Consider the following 18,206-nt stretch of genomic DNA (forward strand, 5'->3'; position numbering starts at 1 on the left):
TCGGCTCTGAAAGCCTATACCAATGATATTTTGTTGAATGGTTCACACACTGACACTTTTTGATAGCCTAACACTGAAATCTGCAGCAATCTGTGGAAGGGTTACACTTCTGTCACTCTGAACAATTATCTTCAGTCATCATTGGTCCCATTCTTGCAGGATCTTTTTCCAGTCACAGCGATGTTGGAGATTTGATGTTTTACCAGATTCCTGATATTCGTGGTACACTCGTGAAATGGTTGTATGGATCAATCCCCACTTCATCACTACCTCGGAGATGCTGTGTCAAAGCACTCACAAGGGGACTGTAACACCATGTTCAAGCTAACTTAAATCTTGATAACCTGCCATTGTAGCAGCAGTAACCGATCTAACAATGGTGTCAGACACTTATTGTCTTATATAGGCATTGCCAACCGCAGTGCAGTATTCTGCCTCTTTACATCTCTCTGTATTTGAATATGCATGCCTATACCAGTTTCTTTGGCACTTCAGTGTATATCATATGGTGGTATTGCACTATAGCTATCATCCCTGCACACAATGTATCTGTATATATTTTATTTATTAGTGAATTACATTTTATATCCTTTTCATTATGCGAATGTTTGTCAAAACATTGTATCATCGACAATAACATTGCAACTGAATACAGTATTTTACCAATAACTTTATTTAAATGTAAATAAGTCAATAATACAAAACAATGGTTATTTAAGAAGTGGTCAATCACATGTGCTACATCAGTGCTCTTGGAAGAGAGCTGTGGCAGTGACATGGCTCTGTTGTTGTTCCCACATAGTGATTTGTGAAGATGGGAAAAATCGAGATTCGAGCAGAGATTAAGCACTTTGTAAAGAAAGGTATGAAAGCAAAGGACATCCATGCTGATTTCCAGAATACACTGGGTAACCCTGCTCCTTCACATTCAACTGTTGCTGAGTCGACAAATGAATTTAAATTTCATTGGGAGATCTTAGATGATGATCCTCACAGTGGTCGGCCAAGATGAGCCACTACTCCAGAAATCATTGCAAACGTGCACAAAATGATGATGGAGGATTGCTGATTGAAAGTGCATGTAATTGCTCACACTTTCCAGATATCATCTGAAAGGCTATATCACATTTTAACTGAAGAATTATAAATGAAAAAAGTATCTGCAAAATGGGTGTCACAACTCTTGTTGCTTGATCAAAAACGCATGAGAATGGACATATCAGAACAATGTTTTGGCCCATTTTAGGAGAAACAAACAAGATTTTTTTGCACCAGTTTGTCTGTATTGTAATTGGTTATTTTAGGACTGCTTTCCCTATATTTGTGATTTACTTTCTTAATAAACTTTATTCAACAGAATTCTCTGATGATGTCTACATCAGTTACTGATGTTAGAATAGAACCCTTTTTATTAAATTATTCATTTATCTTTTGTTTAATATTTCTCTTTATTTTGTTAATTCACAATTCTAACCAATGTATATACTATTTGATTGCAGAATTACAGCCACAGGTTATTATTTGTAGGGAGTTAGCTGCTGGGCATGAACATAGACATATGCAGCTTTACCATACGATATTACTGAGCTATTCATTTTAAACAGACCTATGTTTAGCCTAGTTACGTAAGGCATGAACAAAATCAGGTAAAGTCACAATTTGTTTGCTCATATGGGATGCTGGTGGAATATCCATTAGTAATGTTACATACAATCAGTGTAGAATGTTTGACTTTGTTGATGGACCCACAACCTCACAACTTCAACCACTTCATCACTATCAAAGTGAAGTCCTCTGAGGTGTTTTTTAAGTTTTGGAAATAGATGAAAATCACATGGGGCCAAGTAGGGACTGTATTGGGGATGATCTGTGACAGTGAACACGAGGCATTGGATTATTGCAGATGTTGCAGCACTTGTGTTTGCTCTGGCATTGTCATGCCAAAAGAGAGGGTGCTCCATGCGGGGAAGAACTCTTTGAATTCAAAACCTGATTACAACACACTGTTTATCATTTGGCAGCACAGTGATGTTACACACCACCATGTTTCGCACTACTGTTTGGAACCTTCTAGTGGCAGAAGACTACAAACATGTAGACGTGAAGAATAAAGATGTAGAATATTAATAAGGTTTGTTCTTTTAAAAAGTTTCTAGAATTTCGATATAAAAATCTGAGGCATTACTTTGCAACACACCCTCTACTTGGGGGGGGGGGGGGGGGGTATATTTCACTCCTCTGTATGTGAAACATATCAAATAGTTTTATTAGTATTTGTTGTTGTTGTTGTGCAGATAATATTAACTAATTTTTCTGTTAGTGCTTGACAGAACATAACAGTAATATAAAAAATGAAACACTTTTCTGATACTATGCAACTATTTAAATTTAATCACATACTTGTTTTCTGCTTTTTAGCCCATCATCATGGGAAGTGGAAAACTGGTTTTTCCTTTTTTCTATTAATAAATATAATGTTTAGTAGAGCTGTAATGAAAGTCATTCCTTGCCTTTTCAGATGCTGCAGAGTTACAGAAGGAAATGTGCATGAGTCCACTGAAAAGAGCATTAGATGACATAGAATATAATGCTTCTGGAGCCGAACCTTTGAAAAAGAAGACCCGGTTACCTGTTTTAAAAAGGCACATAGAGGGCAGCACAAGTGGTAAGAAAGCCAAAGTAGGTGCCCATACTCATTGCAGACTACAGAGTAATAAGAAACATTTCCTAAGTGATCCTCCAAATCATTCATTAAATGGATTGTCATATACTGCAGTTTTGCAAGGCTCTGATTATGAATGCAAAACAGACAAATCTACTGATTTCACCATTAAAAAGGAGCAAGCAAAGCGTTCATCAGATTCAGATTCTTTGCCAAATCACACACCAGAGGAATCAGATATAAAAAAATGTAAGGTTGACCAAACAGTCAGAGAAACAGAATCAGAAAGTCATCAGGATTCCACAAATCCATCTAATGAACACAACACAACAGATGCAACATGTAGTACATCACAGTACACAGAATACCCAAAACAGCTTGCACACTTATGTGGAATTGCAGACTATATGAGAGTACAGCAGAATTACACTTTTCAGAAGAATGTTGCTTTTGCAAGAAAAATTTTTGTGTATTCAAGTGATAGAAGTGAATATGATTATGATAACAATGGTACTAGTGATAATGATGATGATGATGATGATGATGATGATGGTGATGATGATGATGATGGTGATTGGTATGATGACAATGGTGGGGATTTGTATGCTGCTGCTGCTAATGATGTTGACAATGATGATGAGGATGATGATTATGAATATGTCAGTCCTGATACAGAAGTTGTTTCAAAACGACATAATATACAGATGGCTGATTTCTTCACACTGCAGAGAAACTGTAAGTGCAAATGTTTTCATTAAATTTTATTTTCTGCCCTTTTAGTTATGTTCCATCAGGACATTGAAAATTGTGTGTGTTTGGGGTGGTGTGGAGAGGGGGGGGACTAACAAAACGTTCACTGTAGATAAATCTTTTGAAACTTTCCTCTTATCCTGCATTTTGGAGTGGAGTTAATGGTGTCATGGATTATGAAATTATTCTTTTTAAAAGTACATGCTATGAACTGAATTTCCATGTTAGCTATTTAGACTGCAGTTTTACCTCTGTTGAGAGAAATTATTTGCACATAAGTAATGATTGCCAGCTATATCACTATACATTTTATAGACCCTAAGGCAAAAATGGCCAAATTTGCATCTGATATTTCAGGCTTCCATCCCTGCTTCAAAAACAGTTTTTAATTATGAACTTTTCAATTTAATTGTATGAAATTCCAGTATGACAGAAAATATTTGTCATCAGAGTGACAGTTCTATTGAATAACAGTATTTTCCTCAAAAGCACAGTGGTATAATGAAGGCCTTCACAACTGGATGACACAGCTGCTGGTAAACATTTCAGAATGTGAGGTCGTGGACCAAGAAACTCTTCTGTCCCTGAGTTTCATCCAGGACTGTGCTGGACCTCCTCAGAGGAGCTCCTTCGCTGAGTCTTGTTGCGCATAATACTAGTGCCCTCTCCCGCTGGGTATGTTCCTTAGTGCAAGCTTCATCCGCTTGACACTAGGACTCGGGCAAATTGATGTTCATATTTTCTATTGTATGCAGGTGTTTTAAATGGTTCTGATATGTTTTATTTATTAAGGGCACAAACTTTAAAATTTTAACCCACATGAGTATGTAGCCCAGGTTTTAATGTGCGCGAGTGTCTCGTGTATACCACAAGTGCCCTCTCTCAGTGAAACTGTCTGCCCTAGTGCTTCTACACCCTCTTCATGCTAGTTCACAGGCTAAGTACTGATAGTATGCTGCATTCACATTGACCATCTCTTCATAATTATTCTGTACAGATGGAGGTGATATTTTAATTGTAACTACTGGTGCTGCCTTTGGCATGATTGTTTTATGCATCACCATTGTAGGATGTGATTTTAGTAAGTGACTAAAAGTTTTTATGCTTGTAATACTTTGGTAATTTTCATGGTTACTTAAAGCTATAAGTGTTTGTTTTTTTTTTCTATTTCAGTTATGTTGCTAAGTTTTTTGCTAATGAAGGTATCTTCCTGTTCAGGTGTATTTTTGCTTCTGATGAAGGTATATTTAGATATACCGAAACCATAGTCAAGAATTTCAATAAATCTTTATCCTGCAACTGTTTGGCTGTTTTTATTTACCATGGAAAAAAAGTATGTATACAGGGTTATTAGTACAAAATCAAACAGAGGTAATACAGGAGTAGGTTTAATAATGAATAAAAATAACAACATGGATAAACTACTATCAATAGCATAGTGAATAGATTATTGTAGCTAAGATAGACATGAATTCCACACCCACGATAGTACAAGTTTATATGCGAACTAGCTCCACAGATAATGAAGACATTGAAGAAATATAGGATGAGATAAAAGAAATTATTGAGATAAATAGGGGAGATCAATATTTAATTGTGATGGGGGACTGGAACTCGTTAGTAGGAAAAGGAAGATAAGGAAAAATAGTAGACGAATGTAGACTGGAGAAAGAAATGAAAGAGGAAACCACCTGGTAGAACTTTGCATGGAGCTTAATTTAACCATGGTTATAACTTGGTTTAAGAATCATGAAAGAAGGTTATACACATGGAAGAGACCTGTGGACACTGGAAGGTTTCAGACTGATTATATAATGGTAAGACAGAGAATCTGGAACCAGATTTTAAATTGTAAAACATTTCCAGGGACTCCAGTCACAATTAATTGGTTATGAACTGCAGATTAAAATTGAAGAAAATTTGAAAAGGTAGGAATTTAAGGAGATGGGACCTGGACAAGCTGAAAGAACCAGGGGTTTTAGAGAGCTTCAGGGGGAGTATTGGGGAGTGATTGACAAGAAAAGGAGAAAGGAATACAGTAGTGTAAAAATGGGTAGTTTGAGGGATGAAATAGTGAAGGCTGCAGAGGATCAAATAGATAAAAAGATGAGGGCTAGTAAAAATCCTTGGGTAACTCAAGGGACGCTGAATTTAATTGATGAAAGAAGGAAATACAAAAATGCAGTAAATGAAGCAGGAAAAAGCGAATACAGACATCTAAAAATGAGACTGACAAGAAATGCAAAATGGCTAAGCAGAAGTGGCTGGTGGACATGATTTAGAAGCCTTTATTACTAGGGGAAAGATAGATACCACCTACAGCAAAATTAAAGAGACCTTTGGTGAAAAGTTAAGCAGTGGTAGGAATATCAAGAGCTCAGATGGAAATCTGGTCTCAAGCAAAGAAGGAAAAGCAGAAAGGTGGAAGGAGTACATAGATGGTCTATACAAGGGAAATTCACTTGAGGGAAAAATTATTGAAATGGAAGAGAATGTAGCTGAAGATGGGATGGGAGATATGATACTGTGTCAAGAACTTGACAAAGCACTAAAGACCTACGTCAAAACAAGGCCCAGGAAGTAAACGAAATTCCGTTAGAACTACTGATAGCTTTGGTAGAGCCAGGATATAATAATTCAAATTTCAAAGAAAGCAGGTGTTGACAGGTGTGAAAATTACCAAACTATCAGTTTAATTAGTCATGGTTCCAAATACTAACATGAATTCTTTACAGAAGGATAGAAAAACTGGTAGAATCTAACCTCAGGGAAGATCAGTTTGGATTCTGGAAAAAGGTAGGAACACAGAGGCAATACTGATTTCTCATGGAAGATATCTTAAGTAAAGGCAAACCTACATTTATGGCATTTGTCAATTTAGAGAAAAACTTTTGACAGTGTTGACTGGAATACTCTTTCAAATTGCAAAGGTGGCAGGGGTAAAATACAGGGCACAAAAGGCCATTTGCAATTTGTACAGAAACCAGATGGCAGTTATAAGAGTTGAGAGACATGAATGGGAAGCAGTGCTCGAGAAGGTTGTGAGACGTGGTTGTAGCCTATCCCCTATGTTATTCAGTTTGTGCATTGAGCAAGCAGTAAAAGAGACAAAAGAAAAGTTTGGAGTAGCAATTAAAGTCCAGGGAGAAAAAATAAAAACTTTGTGAGGTTGCTGATGACACTGTAATTCTGTCAGAGATGGCAAACGACTTGGAAAACGAATTGAACAGAATGGACAATGACTTGAAAGGAGGATACAAAATGAACATCAACAAAAGCAAAATGAGGATAATGGAATGTAGTAAAATTAAATCAAGTGATGGTAAGGAACCAGATTAGAAAATAAGACACTTAAAGCAGTAGATGTGTTTACTATTTGGGGAGCAAAATAACTGACGATGATCGAAGTAAAGTGGATATAAAATGTAGACTGCCACTGGCAAGAACAGCGTTTCTGAAGAAGAGAAATTTGCTAACATCAAGTATAGATTTAAGTGTCAGGAAGTCTTTTATGAAAGTATTTGTATGGAGTGTAGCCAAGCATGGAACTGCAACATGAATGATAGACAGTTTAGACAAGAAGAGAATAGAAGCTTTTGAAAGTAGTGCTGGAGAAGACTGATGAAGATTACACGGGTAGATCACATAACTAAAGAGGAGGTACTAAACAGAACTGGAGAGACGAGAAATCTGTGGCACAACCTGATGAGAAGAAGGAATCGTTTGGTAGAGACATCAAGGGATCACCAATTTAGTACTGGAGGGAAGCTGAGGAACAAAAATTGAACAAGAGACAAAGAGGTAAATACAATGTGCAGAATCAGGAGGATTTAGGTCACAGTAGTTGCTTAGGAATGAAGAGGCTTGCACAAGATAGAGTAGCATGGAGATCTGTGTCAAACCAGTCTTTGGACTGAAAACCACAACAACAACAACAAGTTATTACAATAAAAAAATACAGCCATATGTGTCACAAATTTTGATACTCACAAACTCATTCATCAAAATCTATAGATGAACTATCTATATACTGGGTGATCAAAAAGTCAGTATAAATTTGAAAACTGAATAAATCACGGAATAATGTAGATAGAGAGGTACAAATTGATACACATACTTGGAATGACATGGGGTTTTATTAAAACCAAAAAAATACAAAAGTTCAAAAAATGTCCGACAGATGGTGCTTCATCTGATCAGAATAGCAATAATTAGCATAACAAAGTAAGACAAAGCAAAGATGATGTTCTTTACAGGAAATGCTCAATATGTCCACCATCATTCCTCAACAATAGCTGTAGTTGAGGAATAATGTTGTGAACAGCACTGTAAAGCATGTCCGGATTATGATGAGGCATTGGCGTCGGATGTTGTCTTTCAGAATCCCTAGAGATGTCGGTTGATCACGATACACTTGCAACTTCAGGTAACCCCAAAGCCAATAATCGCATGGACTGAGGTCTGGGGACCTGGGAGGCCAAGCATAACGAAAGTAGAGGCTGAGCACACAATCATCACCAAACAACGTGCATAAGAGATCTTTCACATGTCGCAATATGGGGTGGAGTGCCATCCTGCATAAACCTCATACATTCCAGCAGGTGTTTATCAGCCAGGCTGGGGATGATGTGATCCTGTAACATATCGGTGTACCTCTCACCCGTCATGGTAGCAGTTTTGCTGTCCAGTGCCATCTGTCGGACATTTTGTGACCTTTGTCTTTTTTTTTTTTTATTCTAATAAAACCCCATGTCATTTCAAGCATGTGTGTCAATTTCTACTTCTCTATCTACATTATTCTGTGGTTTATTACATTTTCAAATTTATACTGACTTTTTGATCACCCGGTACATGTCAGGCCTGGTTGTCCAGGGGTAAAGTACATGTCTGGAAACAGAAAGGTTGGAGGTCAAGATCTGTGTTGGATCTCAAATTTTTCACTTTTTGTTTTAATGTAGCCTTCATTTGTCAATGATGTGAGGATTTACCAGAAACAACATATGGTTTGGTTTCCACATTAAAGTGTAGGTCCCATTTTCCCAGTTGTATGCTCAGGTACATTAGCGATATGCAAGTCACCAAAGGGCATCAAATAGAAAGGCACGCGCCACGCCATTAAGCCACATTTATTATTATCTATATACATAACTGTGTTTGTATGGAACCCTCAGAATGCGAGTCCTATTAGTACTTGTCCAGTTTTTTGATAGTAATTTCAAGGCATCATCACTAAATTCATGATTAACTAGAATTGGAAAGTAGGTTTGCTATAAAATTTTTGGTACACCATCATGTATATGTTGTTGCAAGTAGAATACTACACTGTTCAGCCAGAACATTACGACCACCAACCTACTGTTGATACAAACCCATCCAGGTGATAGCAGCATCATCTGGTGCGGAATGACTGCTAGTCAGAGACACACATGGTGCAAGTAGTATCAGTGAGCATACTGTCCATGTGTGGAATGGGGAAGGTGCACAATCTGTCTGAGTTTGTCTGAGAGCAGATTATGACGACCTGGAGGCTTGGCATGAGCATTTCAGAAACTGCACACATTCAAGGTGTGCTGTAATAAGTGTCTTCAACAGTTCTCAAAAGTAAGGTGAAACCACATCCAGATATCATGTGGTTGGGCGGCCATCCATCAGTACAGATGTCAGATATCATTTGGTGGACTAACTGGTAAAACAAGATGGGCAGTGAACTGTGTCAGAACTAACATCAGACTTTAACACAGTGTAGAGTGCAAGTGTATCTGAACATGAAGTGCACCAAACACTCCTAACAATTGACCTCCACAGTCAAGGGCCCATTCATGTGCCAATGTTTGGTCGTAGTTACGACCAAATGGGCATGTGACCATCGGCACTGGACACTGGCACAGTCATGAAGTATTGCATGATCTGATGAATCCCAATACCTTCTTGATCATGCTGATGGGAGGGCATGAATCTGTTGTCTCCCATGGGAACATCTTCTTGAGACCTGTACTGCGGGACAGGGATAAGCTGGTGGTGCCTCCATTATGCTCTGGGGCCATTCACGTGGGCATCCATAATCCAGTGGAGTTCCTGCAATTCACCATGATGGCCAAGGAGTATCATCCACTGGTTGCATACCACTTACACCCCTTCATGATGATCATGTTTCCTGATGGCAGAGGCATTTTTCAGCAAGATAATGTGCCATGTCACAAGGCCAGGAAAGTGATGTGATGATTCAAGGAACACATTGCAAATTCCAATTGAGTGCTGACCCCTAACTTGCAAGATATGAACCTGATCAAACACATCTGGGACATGACTGAATGTTGCATCAGAGCTCATTATCCTCCCCCCCCCCCCCCAGAATTTATGGGAATTAGGTGACATGTGTGCAGATGTGGTGCCATCTTCCTCCAGCAATCTACCAAGGCCTGATTGGTTCCATGCCATAAGGTGTCACTGCTGTTATCCGTGCCAAAGGTGGACATATCAACTATTACACTACTGGCCATTAAAATTACTACACCACGAGGATGACGTGCTACAGATGCGAAATTTAACCGACAGGAAGAAGATGCTGTTATATGCAAATGATTAGCTTTTCAGAGCATTCACACAAGGTTGGCACCGGTGCAAACAGCAGTTGACCAGCGTTGCCTGGTGAAACATTGTTGTGGTGCTTCATGTAAGGAGGAGAAATGTGTACCATCATGTTTCTGACTTTGATAAAGGTCAGATTGTAGCCTATCGCGATTGCGGTTCATTGTATCATGACATTGCTGCTCGTGTTGGTTGAGATCCAATGACTGTTAGCAGAATATGGGCTCGGTGGGTTCAGGAGGGTAATACGGAACACCGTGCTGGATCCCAATGGCCTCGTATGACTAGCAGTCGAGATGACACACATCTTATTTGCATGGCTGTAACGGATTGTGCAGTCACGTCTCGATCCCTGAGTCAACAGATGGGGACGTTTGCAAGACAACAACCATCTGCACAAACAGTTCGACGATGTTTGCAGCAGCATGGACTATCAGCTCGGAGACCATGGCTGCAGTTACCCTTGACACTGCATCACAGACAGGAGTGCCTGCATGGTGTACTCAACGACGAACCTGGGTGCACAAATGGCGAAACGTCATTTTTTCGAATGAATCCAGGTTCTGTTTACAGTATCATGATGGTCACATCCGTGTTTTGTGACATCGCGGTGAATGCACATTGGAAGCGTGTATTCACCAGATGTAATGGTATGGGGTGCCATTGGTTACACGTCTCGGTCACCTTTTGTTCGCATTGACAGCACTTTGAACAGTGGAAGTTACATTTCAGATGTATTACGACCCATGGCTCTACCCTTCATTCGATCCCTGCGAAACCCTACATTTCAGCAGGATAGTGCACGACCGCATGTTGCGGGTCCTGTACGGGCCTTTCTGGATACAGAAGATGTTCGACTGCTGCCCTGGCCAGCACATTCTCCAGTTCTCTCACCAATTGAAAACGTCTGGTCAATGGTGGCTGAGCAACTGGCTCATCACAATACGCCAGTCACTACTCTTGATGACCTGTGGTATCGTGTTGAAGCTGCATGGGCAGCTGTACCTGTACACGCCATCCAAGCTCTGTTTGACTCAATGCCCAGGCATATCAAGGCCGTTATTACGGCCAGATGTGGTTGTTCTGGGTACTGATTTCTCAGGATCTATGCATCCAAATTGCGTGAAAATGTAATCACATATCAGTTATAGTATAATATATTTGTCCAATGAATACCCGTTTATCATCTGCAATTTTAATGGCCAGTAGTGTATATATGTTGTCATAATGTTGTGGCTGATCAGTGTATAACAATAATTGTTGTTGCTGTTGTTGTTGTTGTTATGTTGTTGCCAGTGCCTTGCTTTTATTTTGGCAATATTCTTCAGCTGTGTACTGATTTAAAAAATTCTGAAATTGGTTTCTCTAGATGTTCAGTCATTTAGGTCTTACTCAAAATTCTAAAACAGCAGCCAACATCTTGCATGTTGTTCAGATAACAAATTATAACTAGGATTGCTCTTGAATAGCAATTTAGTGCATTAGTAATGATCAAGCTGTCGTTGAACACTTCTCTTTTAAAGTGAGATGATGTTTGTTGACTCCACATTGATGCATGTTGGCTCGTTGTGAGGGATGGGACTTTGAGTACCAGTGATTTTCACCAACCTTCTGTGAAAGCACCAAGGAAAAGAAACATGGAGAATTTTTAAGCTCAGTAGACAACAATATTAACTCTAGAAGAGAAAGTGCAATAGCTGCAATTTTATAGCATAGCATTCTTGTGAGCATGTCAAATGGAATAGTTTAATGTGTCACATGTTTGGGGTGCTATTACACTTTCTCCTGGCAACTAGTGTGATAGTCAAGTGCAGTATGATCAAAACATGTGATATCCAATGTTTGATCATGGACAGATTATTGGTGCCCAGTTCAAGGAGCACTTGATCTCCTACATAATGCAAGAACTGGGATTTTCATCTGATACTATGGCAAGGGTGTGTGGAGCTTGATCAGCAGCAAACTGCCACTATCAGTTGACTATTGCAAATTTTAATTGGAGATAAACAAGCCACAATGGAGCAGATGACTAATGGTGCATTTATGCTTCTCACTGCTCACCAGCTTGGCCTGGTGATGAGGAATCAAACCCACTGCATATTATCAGTCCATTAAACAAACACCATCACTGCTTGCTGTGATCTTCACCAGCCAATATCAAGCTGGTTTGTTGTTTCATGCTGTGACCATTGCCATATGTCCTGAAACTTGAGCTGTCATTGCTACTTCAGGTCACACCATCAGCACTGCATTTGACTCTGCTCAATATGTGAACAGCTGTGGGTGATTACTCCTTATAGGCAGTGAGCAGTGAGGTTTCACTTTTAATGTAAGAATGTTATCAGCCGTCAGAAGCATGGATGTACCAGCAGCATATAGCAGGGTGCCAGCAGCGAGGATGCAGCAAACAGATTCAGTGCTGGATGGCAACAGTCAGTGAGCAGTTGTACAATCCAGAACCACAATCTCACTGTGGGTTTTAGAATTCACCACTCCACAAGTGTACTGCCACTCATTACACTTGCGGGGCACAGAGTTTATTATGAGTACAGAAAACTGCCACTGGATGATCAAAGCACAAAAAATGTTGCCTGCACCAAGAGTCCTGCTATATGATGATACGTGCTGGTGGCCAGGTACTAATACCGAGTGAGGTGGTGCAGTGGTTAGCTCATTTGACAGGCATTCGGGAGGGTGAAGGTTGAAATCTGCATCCAGCCACCCTTGTTTAGGTTTTTTATGATGTCCCTAAACTGCTGCAGGAAAATACTTGGATGGTTCCTTCGAAAGGGAATGGCCATTTTTCTTCTCCACCTTTGAAACCATTCAGATCATGCTCCATCTCTAATGACCTTGATGTTGACATGATGTTAAACCATGATCATCCTTCCTAGCTATTAGTACAGTGGTTACCATTCTGGGGTAATTGCCATCTGAGAGGTAAAATGTAATTTTCTGAGGGGTAAAAACTAAAGTATTCAAGAAATGTTTCTGTCATGTAACTAAACTGATAATAGATCATTACTATTAACATTATTTTGTAGGGTTTAAATACTGATCACATAAGTTGCCAATAATTACATTTTTTCAACATGTAACACAATGTGGTTGAGGTTACAGTTGGTGAAATGAATGTATGAACCTCTTCTTCACATAGACCACCATGTGTTCTCATGCACATCAGCCCCTAGCCACATACTTTTACTTTGCACCACGCAACTATGACAGTAGAAATGAGACATATACATCACATATGTTTCAATATCTCATGAAAATGTCTTCTCCAAATTGTAGGTACCTGAAGATAGATTAGAAATTGCTTCATTATTCACTTCACGGTAATAAATGAGCTAACTGACAGTATAACACAACAATAACTGTGATGGCTACTGCACTGCTGTATGGCCTACACATTTATTATTATTATTGTTACTGTTACTATAAATATTAATGGCAGTGGTAATTTCTTGTATGTAAGAATTAAGTAATCCAGGAGTTAAGTGATTTACACACATTAGACCTAAGTATAATGCACACATTTTAATTGCTTCATTTTAAATGTGGGACCTTGGAATGGGTGAAGCAAGTGCCACTAGGGAGATGAGTGATGCAGAAGGGGCATGTTTTGTACCAAGTGTCTACCCTTAATGTGGGTGGTTAACTTTCTCTGCTGAGAAAGACTTGTACAGGGGTTGGACAACAGTATGGAAACACTGTGAGAAACACAAGTTTGAACGTAAATGCAGGTGCTAGCCAAGCCTGCAGGTGGTGCTGGTGTATTTGACAATGAACAATACCTGTGCAATGTCATCATTATGTTGCAAGTGTCAGTTGTTGCCAGTGCAGTGTTCTGCATATAGATGAGTCAGTCGTAAGTTGATCACTGAAAGTTGCAATGGGCTAGGTGCAGCAGCTTTGAGCCCCCAACTCAAACGGTCACATAGCGCAATTTTCTAAACATCTCTATGCCATTGCCTCAGTATTGTCACAGCTCTACAGATGGCTATTGTTTTGTCTTCACCATTTGCACTTGGCAGTTGAAAGCTGGCAACAACACTATGAGTTTTGAAATCTTCTTAAGTCATCTTGACTATAGTTGTGATGATAATGTTTAGTTTGTGGGGCACACAACTGCCCTATAGTTGTGAGTGCTTTATGTCAGAGCTAAGTGAATTTGAACATGGGCAAATTGTTGGTGCTTGTGTGGCTGGTGCTTCCAGAAGCTAAATAGCTGAAGCGTTTGGTGTTTCAAGAAACACCATATCCAAGTATAACCTTGCATACAGGCAAAACAGAAAAACATCATCCACTAAGTCACAATGTGAACAAAAGTGTGTGCTGGGTGAAGGTGACAGACAAAAATCACTGCAGAACTGAATGATGCACTTGCAAACTTGTGCCAGCACCAAAACAACACAAAGAAATCTCCATAACCTGGGAACTGCAGGGCGAGCTAGAATTCCAAAATGACTCATAAGTGATGGAAATGCATGTAACAGGTGCCAAAGTTGCAAACCTTGGACTATGGAGCAATGGAAGAAAGTCATTTGGTCAGGTGAGTGTTGTTTCACAATGTTTCTGACTTTTGGTGAAGTTTACGCTTGGCGTATGCTGTCCCAAGCTTACAATGCAGACATCTTGCTGCTGAGAGTGAAACATGGCAGGTGTACAGTAATGATTTGGGCAGCCATATCATGTTATGGTTACTCTGCAGGGTCGCATTACTGCCAAGGATTACATGACCATTTTGACTGATCAGATCCATCCAATGGTACAAAGTTTCTTGTCCAGCAGATGACAGGGCTCCTGTTCAGACAGCTCTCATCATCCAGGATCGGTTTTGTGAGCATGAGGATGATCTGTCACATCTCTCCTTGTCACCAAGTCACCAGATCTCAATAGTATTGAGCATTTGTAGTCTGTTGTGGAGAGAAGTGCACATGATCACTATCCACCTCCATAGTTACATGAACTTGCCAATATTTTGTAGGAAGAATAGTAAAAGATTCCCTTGAAAACCATGCAGGACTTTTATTTATTCGTTCTGAGATGACTGGAATCTGTTTTGAATCCCAACTGCTTTTGTACTTCATATTAAGTATGGTAGTGTGCTTTTAGCATTTTCCATATTTTTGTCCAACACCTTTAGGTAACACTCACAGTTCACTGAAAATTGCTTAATCAAAAGGTTGTTGAAAAGAAGTAGTACCAATCATCTCATTCACACATTAGTTCATGGTCATGGTTTAATAAAAGACCCAAAAACTAAATATCATTTATTTTTATGTTTTTTTATATTCTTATTTATGTTAAAAATGAAAGAGTTCAAAGAAAATTCTTTTTCGTTCTAAAGTTAGGTAGTTGCAAATGTTGATGATGATGTGTGTGAGGGGGTGGGGGGGTGGGGTGGGGGGTGGGGGAGGTGATAGCTAATAGCTGATTGGACTCTGGACTAATGGTTTCAGAAAGTATGGGAACCACTGTATTAGTACAATGAGAACTATTTGAGGTGATGCATATTTCTTGACAATAGGATACTGTTTGGGTTGGTTGGTTGGTTAATTCAGTGGAGGGGACCAAACAGTGAGGTCATTGGTCCCAGTGGGAAGGATGGGGAAGGAATTCGATCATGCTTTTCAAAGAAACAAGCCTGAAGTGATTTAGGGAAATCACAGAAAACCTAAATCAGGATGGCCGCCATCACCTCTTTTCAGTAAGTGATACAGAAATCTATTTTCCATATGTAATACCCCTCTCAGTGATGTCTCAATTCAGCAACACACTGCACCACCCCATCACTCCTGAATTCTGTCAGAATGATTTGAGGAACACTCAACGCCTATGTGGGTGTTCACATGCATCCTCCTCCTCTTCACCCAGCCACCCTCCCCCCTGAATCACCCTGTGTCAATCCTAGTTATCATACCTAGTACACACTAACAAGAGATATGTATTTACCTCAGATCCTGCTCCAGCCAACCTCTGTGACTCATGGACAGTGGTTGACATGTAAATCAAGGTGGCTCTTTGTGCTTTCATTGTCTCGTGAACTGTATATTGCCAGTGTCTTCAGGTGAAAAGGGATTGCTATGTTATGTGCTACATGTAAGTGTTTCATGAGTGTCGTTGACAAATCATAAGTTTTCTCCAAGATAGAGCTTATATTCAGGAAGAGTAGCTTAAAAAAGATATGTAAGAAACATAATATAGGAAGCAAAAAATATAGCAGCCACTTTCACCAAAATTCATGTGTATTTCTTGCAAAATTCGCGTATATTTTTGTCGATATTTGCATCTATTTTCTTTGTCTGTAAATGATTAGACACGCAATTTTTTCTGTTTTGTGTGGATTCCTAAGAGACCAAACTGCTGAGGTCATCAGTCCATAGACTTACACACTACTTAAACTAACTTATGCTAAGAACAACACACACACCTATGCCCGAGGGAGGACTTGAACCTCCAGCGGGAGGGGCTGCGCAATGTGTGACATGGCACCTTAAACCACATGGGTACTCTGCGTCATGCTACATGATGATGATGATTGGTTTTGATGGTGGCTCAACTGTGTGGTCATCAGCACCCATTGCTACATGAGCGAAGATGAACAAATTATAAGTTCTTTGAAACTGACTGTTAAAAAAAGTGCTGATGAGGAACTTTTTGTGTGGAATATTCGCTTTTACAAAAACTTCAACACCTTTTTCTTCCAAAATGGCCTTAGTTTTCTTTGCTAGGCTGTATTTAAGCTTTCAAAAATGATTGTTCTGTTGAAAAGCAGCAGTGTTTTCCCGCCGGTTACGTGAATGCATCTCCGATATGAGGTGTTTCTGGACATTATTTGTTTTTTCAGCCAAATTTGAAGATTAAAAACTCTATAGACCACTAATCTCGACCATTTGTGGGCATTCATAACCCTACAACCCATGCTTGACAGTGCTGCAGATAGAACTGAGAAGGCACGTAGCGTTGACGTAGAACTGAACGTATGGCAAAAAACGTGACAGATTTTGTTTTCTAAATGCTATAATGCAAAGGGCAGGTGCTATAGGCTAAAGTTGCAGATGGCCGTGATCATAAGCAGACTAGAAGTTTGACTGCCACAGGGGATGGAGCAGTGCGAGGAAACAAACCCCACCTCCATTTTGCTGGGCAGCACAGTCTACAGCAGAACTGACACATTGTCACAGGGATCTCTTCTGGTATTGTAAGGGTCATAATCGAAATCTGTGATGGGCTAGGATACGGGACTGATGACCTCAGGAGTTGAGTCCCATAGTGCTCAGAGCCATTTGAACCATTTTTGAAGTGAGCAGAGTATTATTAACGACGTAGTTCGCACTCGACCTCTAGCGGTATTCGATGCCATTACAGTTCAAAACATCTGCTACTAATTTGCCAGGTTAAAACTATCCTCATTATACTATCTTTTGAACTTTAGCTAACAAACAAATGTACGCGTTTCTTTCTTATAAAATGCTAGGTCCCATGGCTGAGTATTACATTGCATTACGCGAAGTGTATCTTTAACAGACTATACAACCATCCACAATTGGCATGGCAGCAGATCACGGAGCACATTGATGTAACATTGCGTTCTTACACTTTATTTTGCAAGTATGTTCTGATGCATAATGTCTCTCCAAATTGGGCTTCGCCAGATGATGTACAATCAGCCCCAGATCTACAACATTTCCAAGCATGGGCAAAAGATAGTGGTGTCCCCCACCCACCCCTGCCCCCTCTATTCTTCTTTTGCATGTCACTGTACTCCACTCTGTGGGATTGAAACAGGTATACGAGTATTTTGTAATGGAAGCCATCAGACCTATATTCAGGATAATGGAAATTAAAATGTCATGCTTTACCTCTTCTGTGCCCAGACAGCAGTTTGACATCCAACCCCCATTAAAAAAGCTCACAATTAATGCTGGGTAGGATGATTTGGGACCAGGAGAATAAGAAATTTTCAGAAAACTTGCACTCTTTATTGCCTATAACCTAATAGCTTTTAAATATAGGAAACTTAAACCCATACAGACAAGAGACAGGCAAGACAGTTCACATTTCTTCAGTCCTTAGGTCCCAGAATTTTTTCTCTGATTTTGCTATAGCTTTACATGGTGTCCTCATCAATGATCATCAAATGTTTTGCTACACAAAAAATCAAAACGTCGTTGTCTGATACTGAAAATGCAGTTAATAC

The 18,206-nt window shown here is 39.6% G+C and overlaps 1 protein-coding gene across 1 annotated transcript in view; it reads left to right on the top strand.

Moving 5' to 3' along the window:
* The first annotated feature begins 2,541 nt into the window (after positions 1 to 2,541).
* Positions 2,542 to 18,206, top strand: part of LOC126184109 (myb-like protein O) — a 36,332-nt gene continuing 20,667 nt past the window's right edge. The window contains exon 1 of the mRNA XM_049926473.1: positions 2,542 to 3,397. Within this exon, the coding sequence (XP_049782430.1) occupies positions 2,542 to 3,397 (856 nt within the window). The remainder of the gene's footprint in view (positions 3,398 to 18,206) is intronic.

This window comes from Schistocerca cancellata, chromosome 4 (assembly GCF_023864275.1).
Source record: "Schistocerca cancellata isolate TAMUIC-IGC-003103 chromosome 4, iqSchCanc2.1, whole genome shotgun sequence".
Taxonomy (NCBI): domain Eukaryota; kingdom Metazoa; phylum Arthropoda; class Insecta; order Orthoptera; family Acrididae; genus Schistocerca; species Schistocerca cancellata.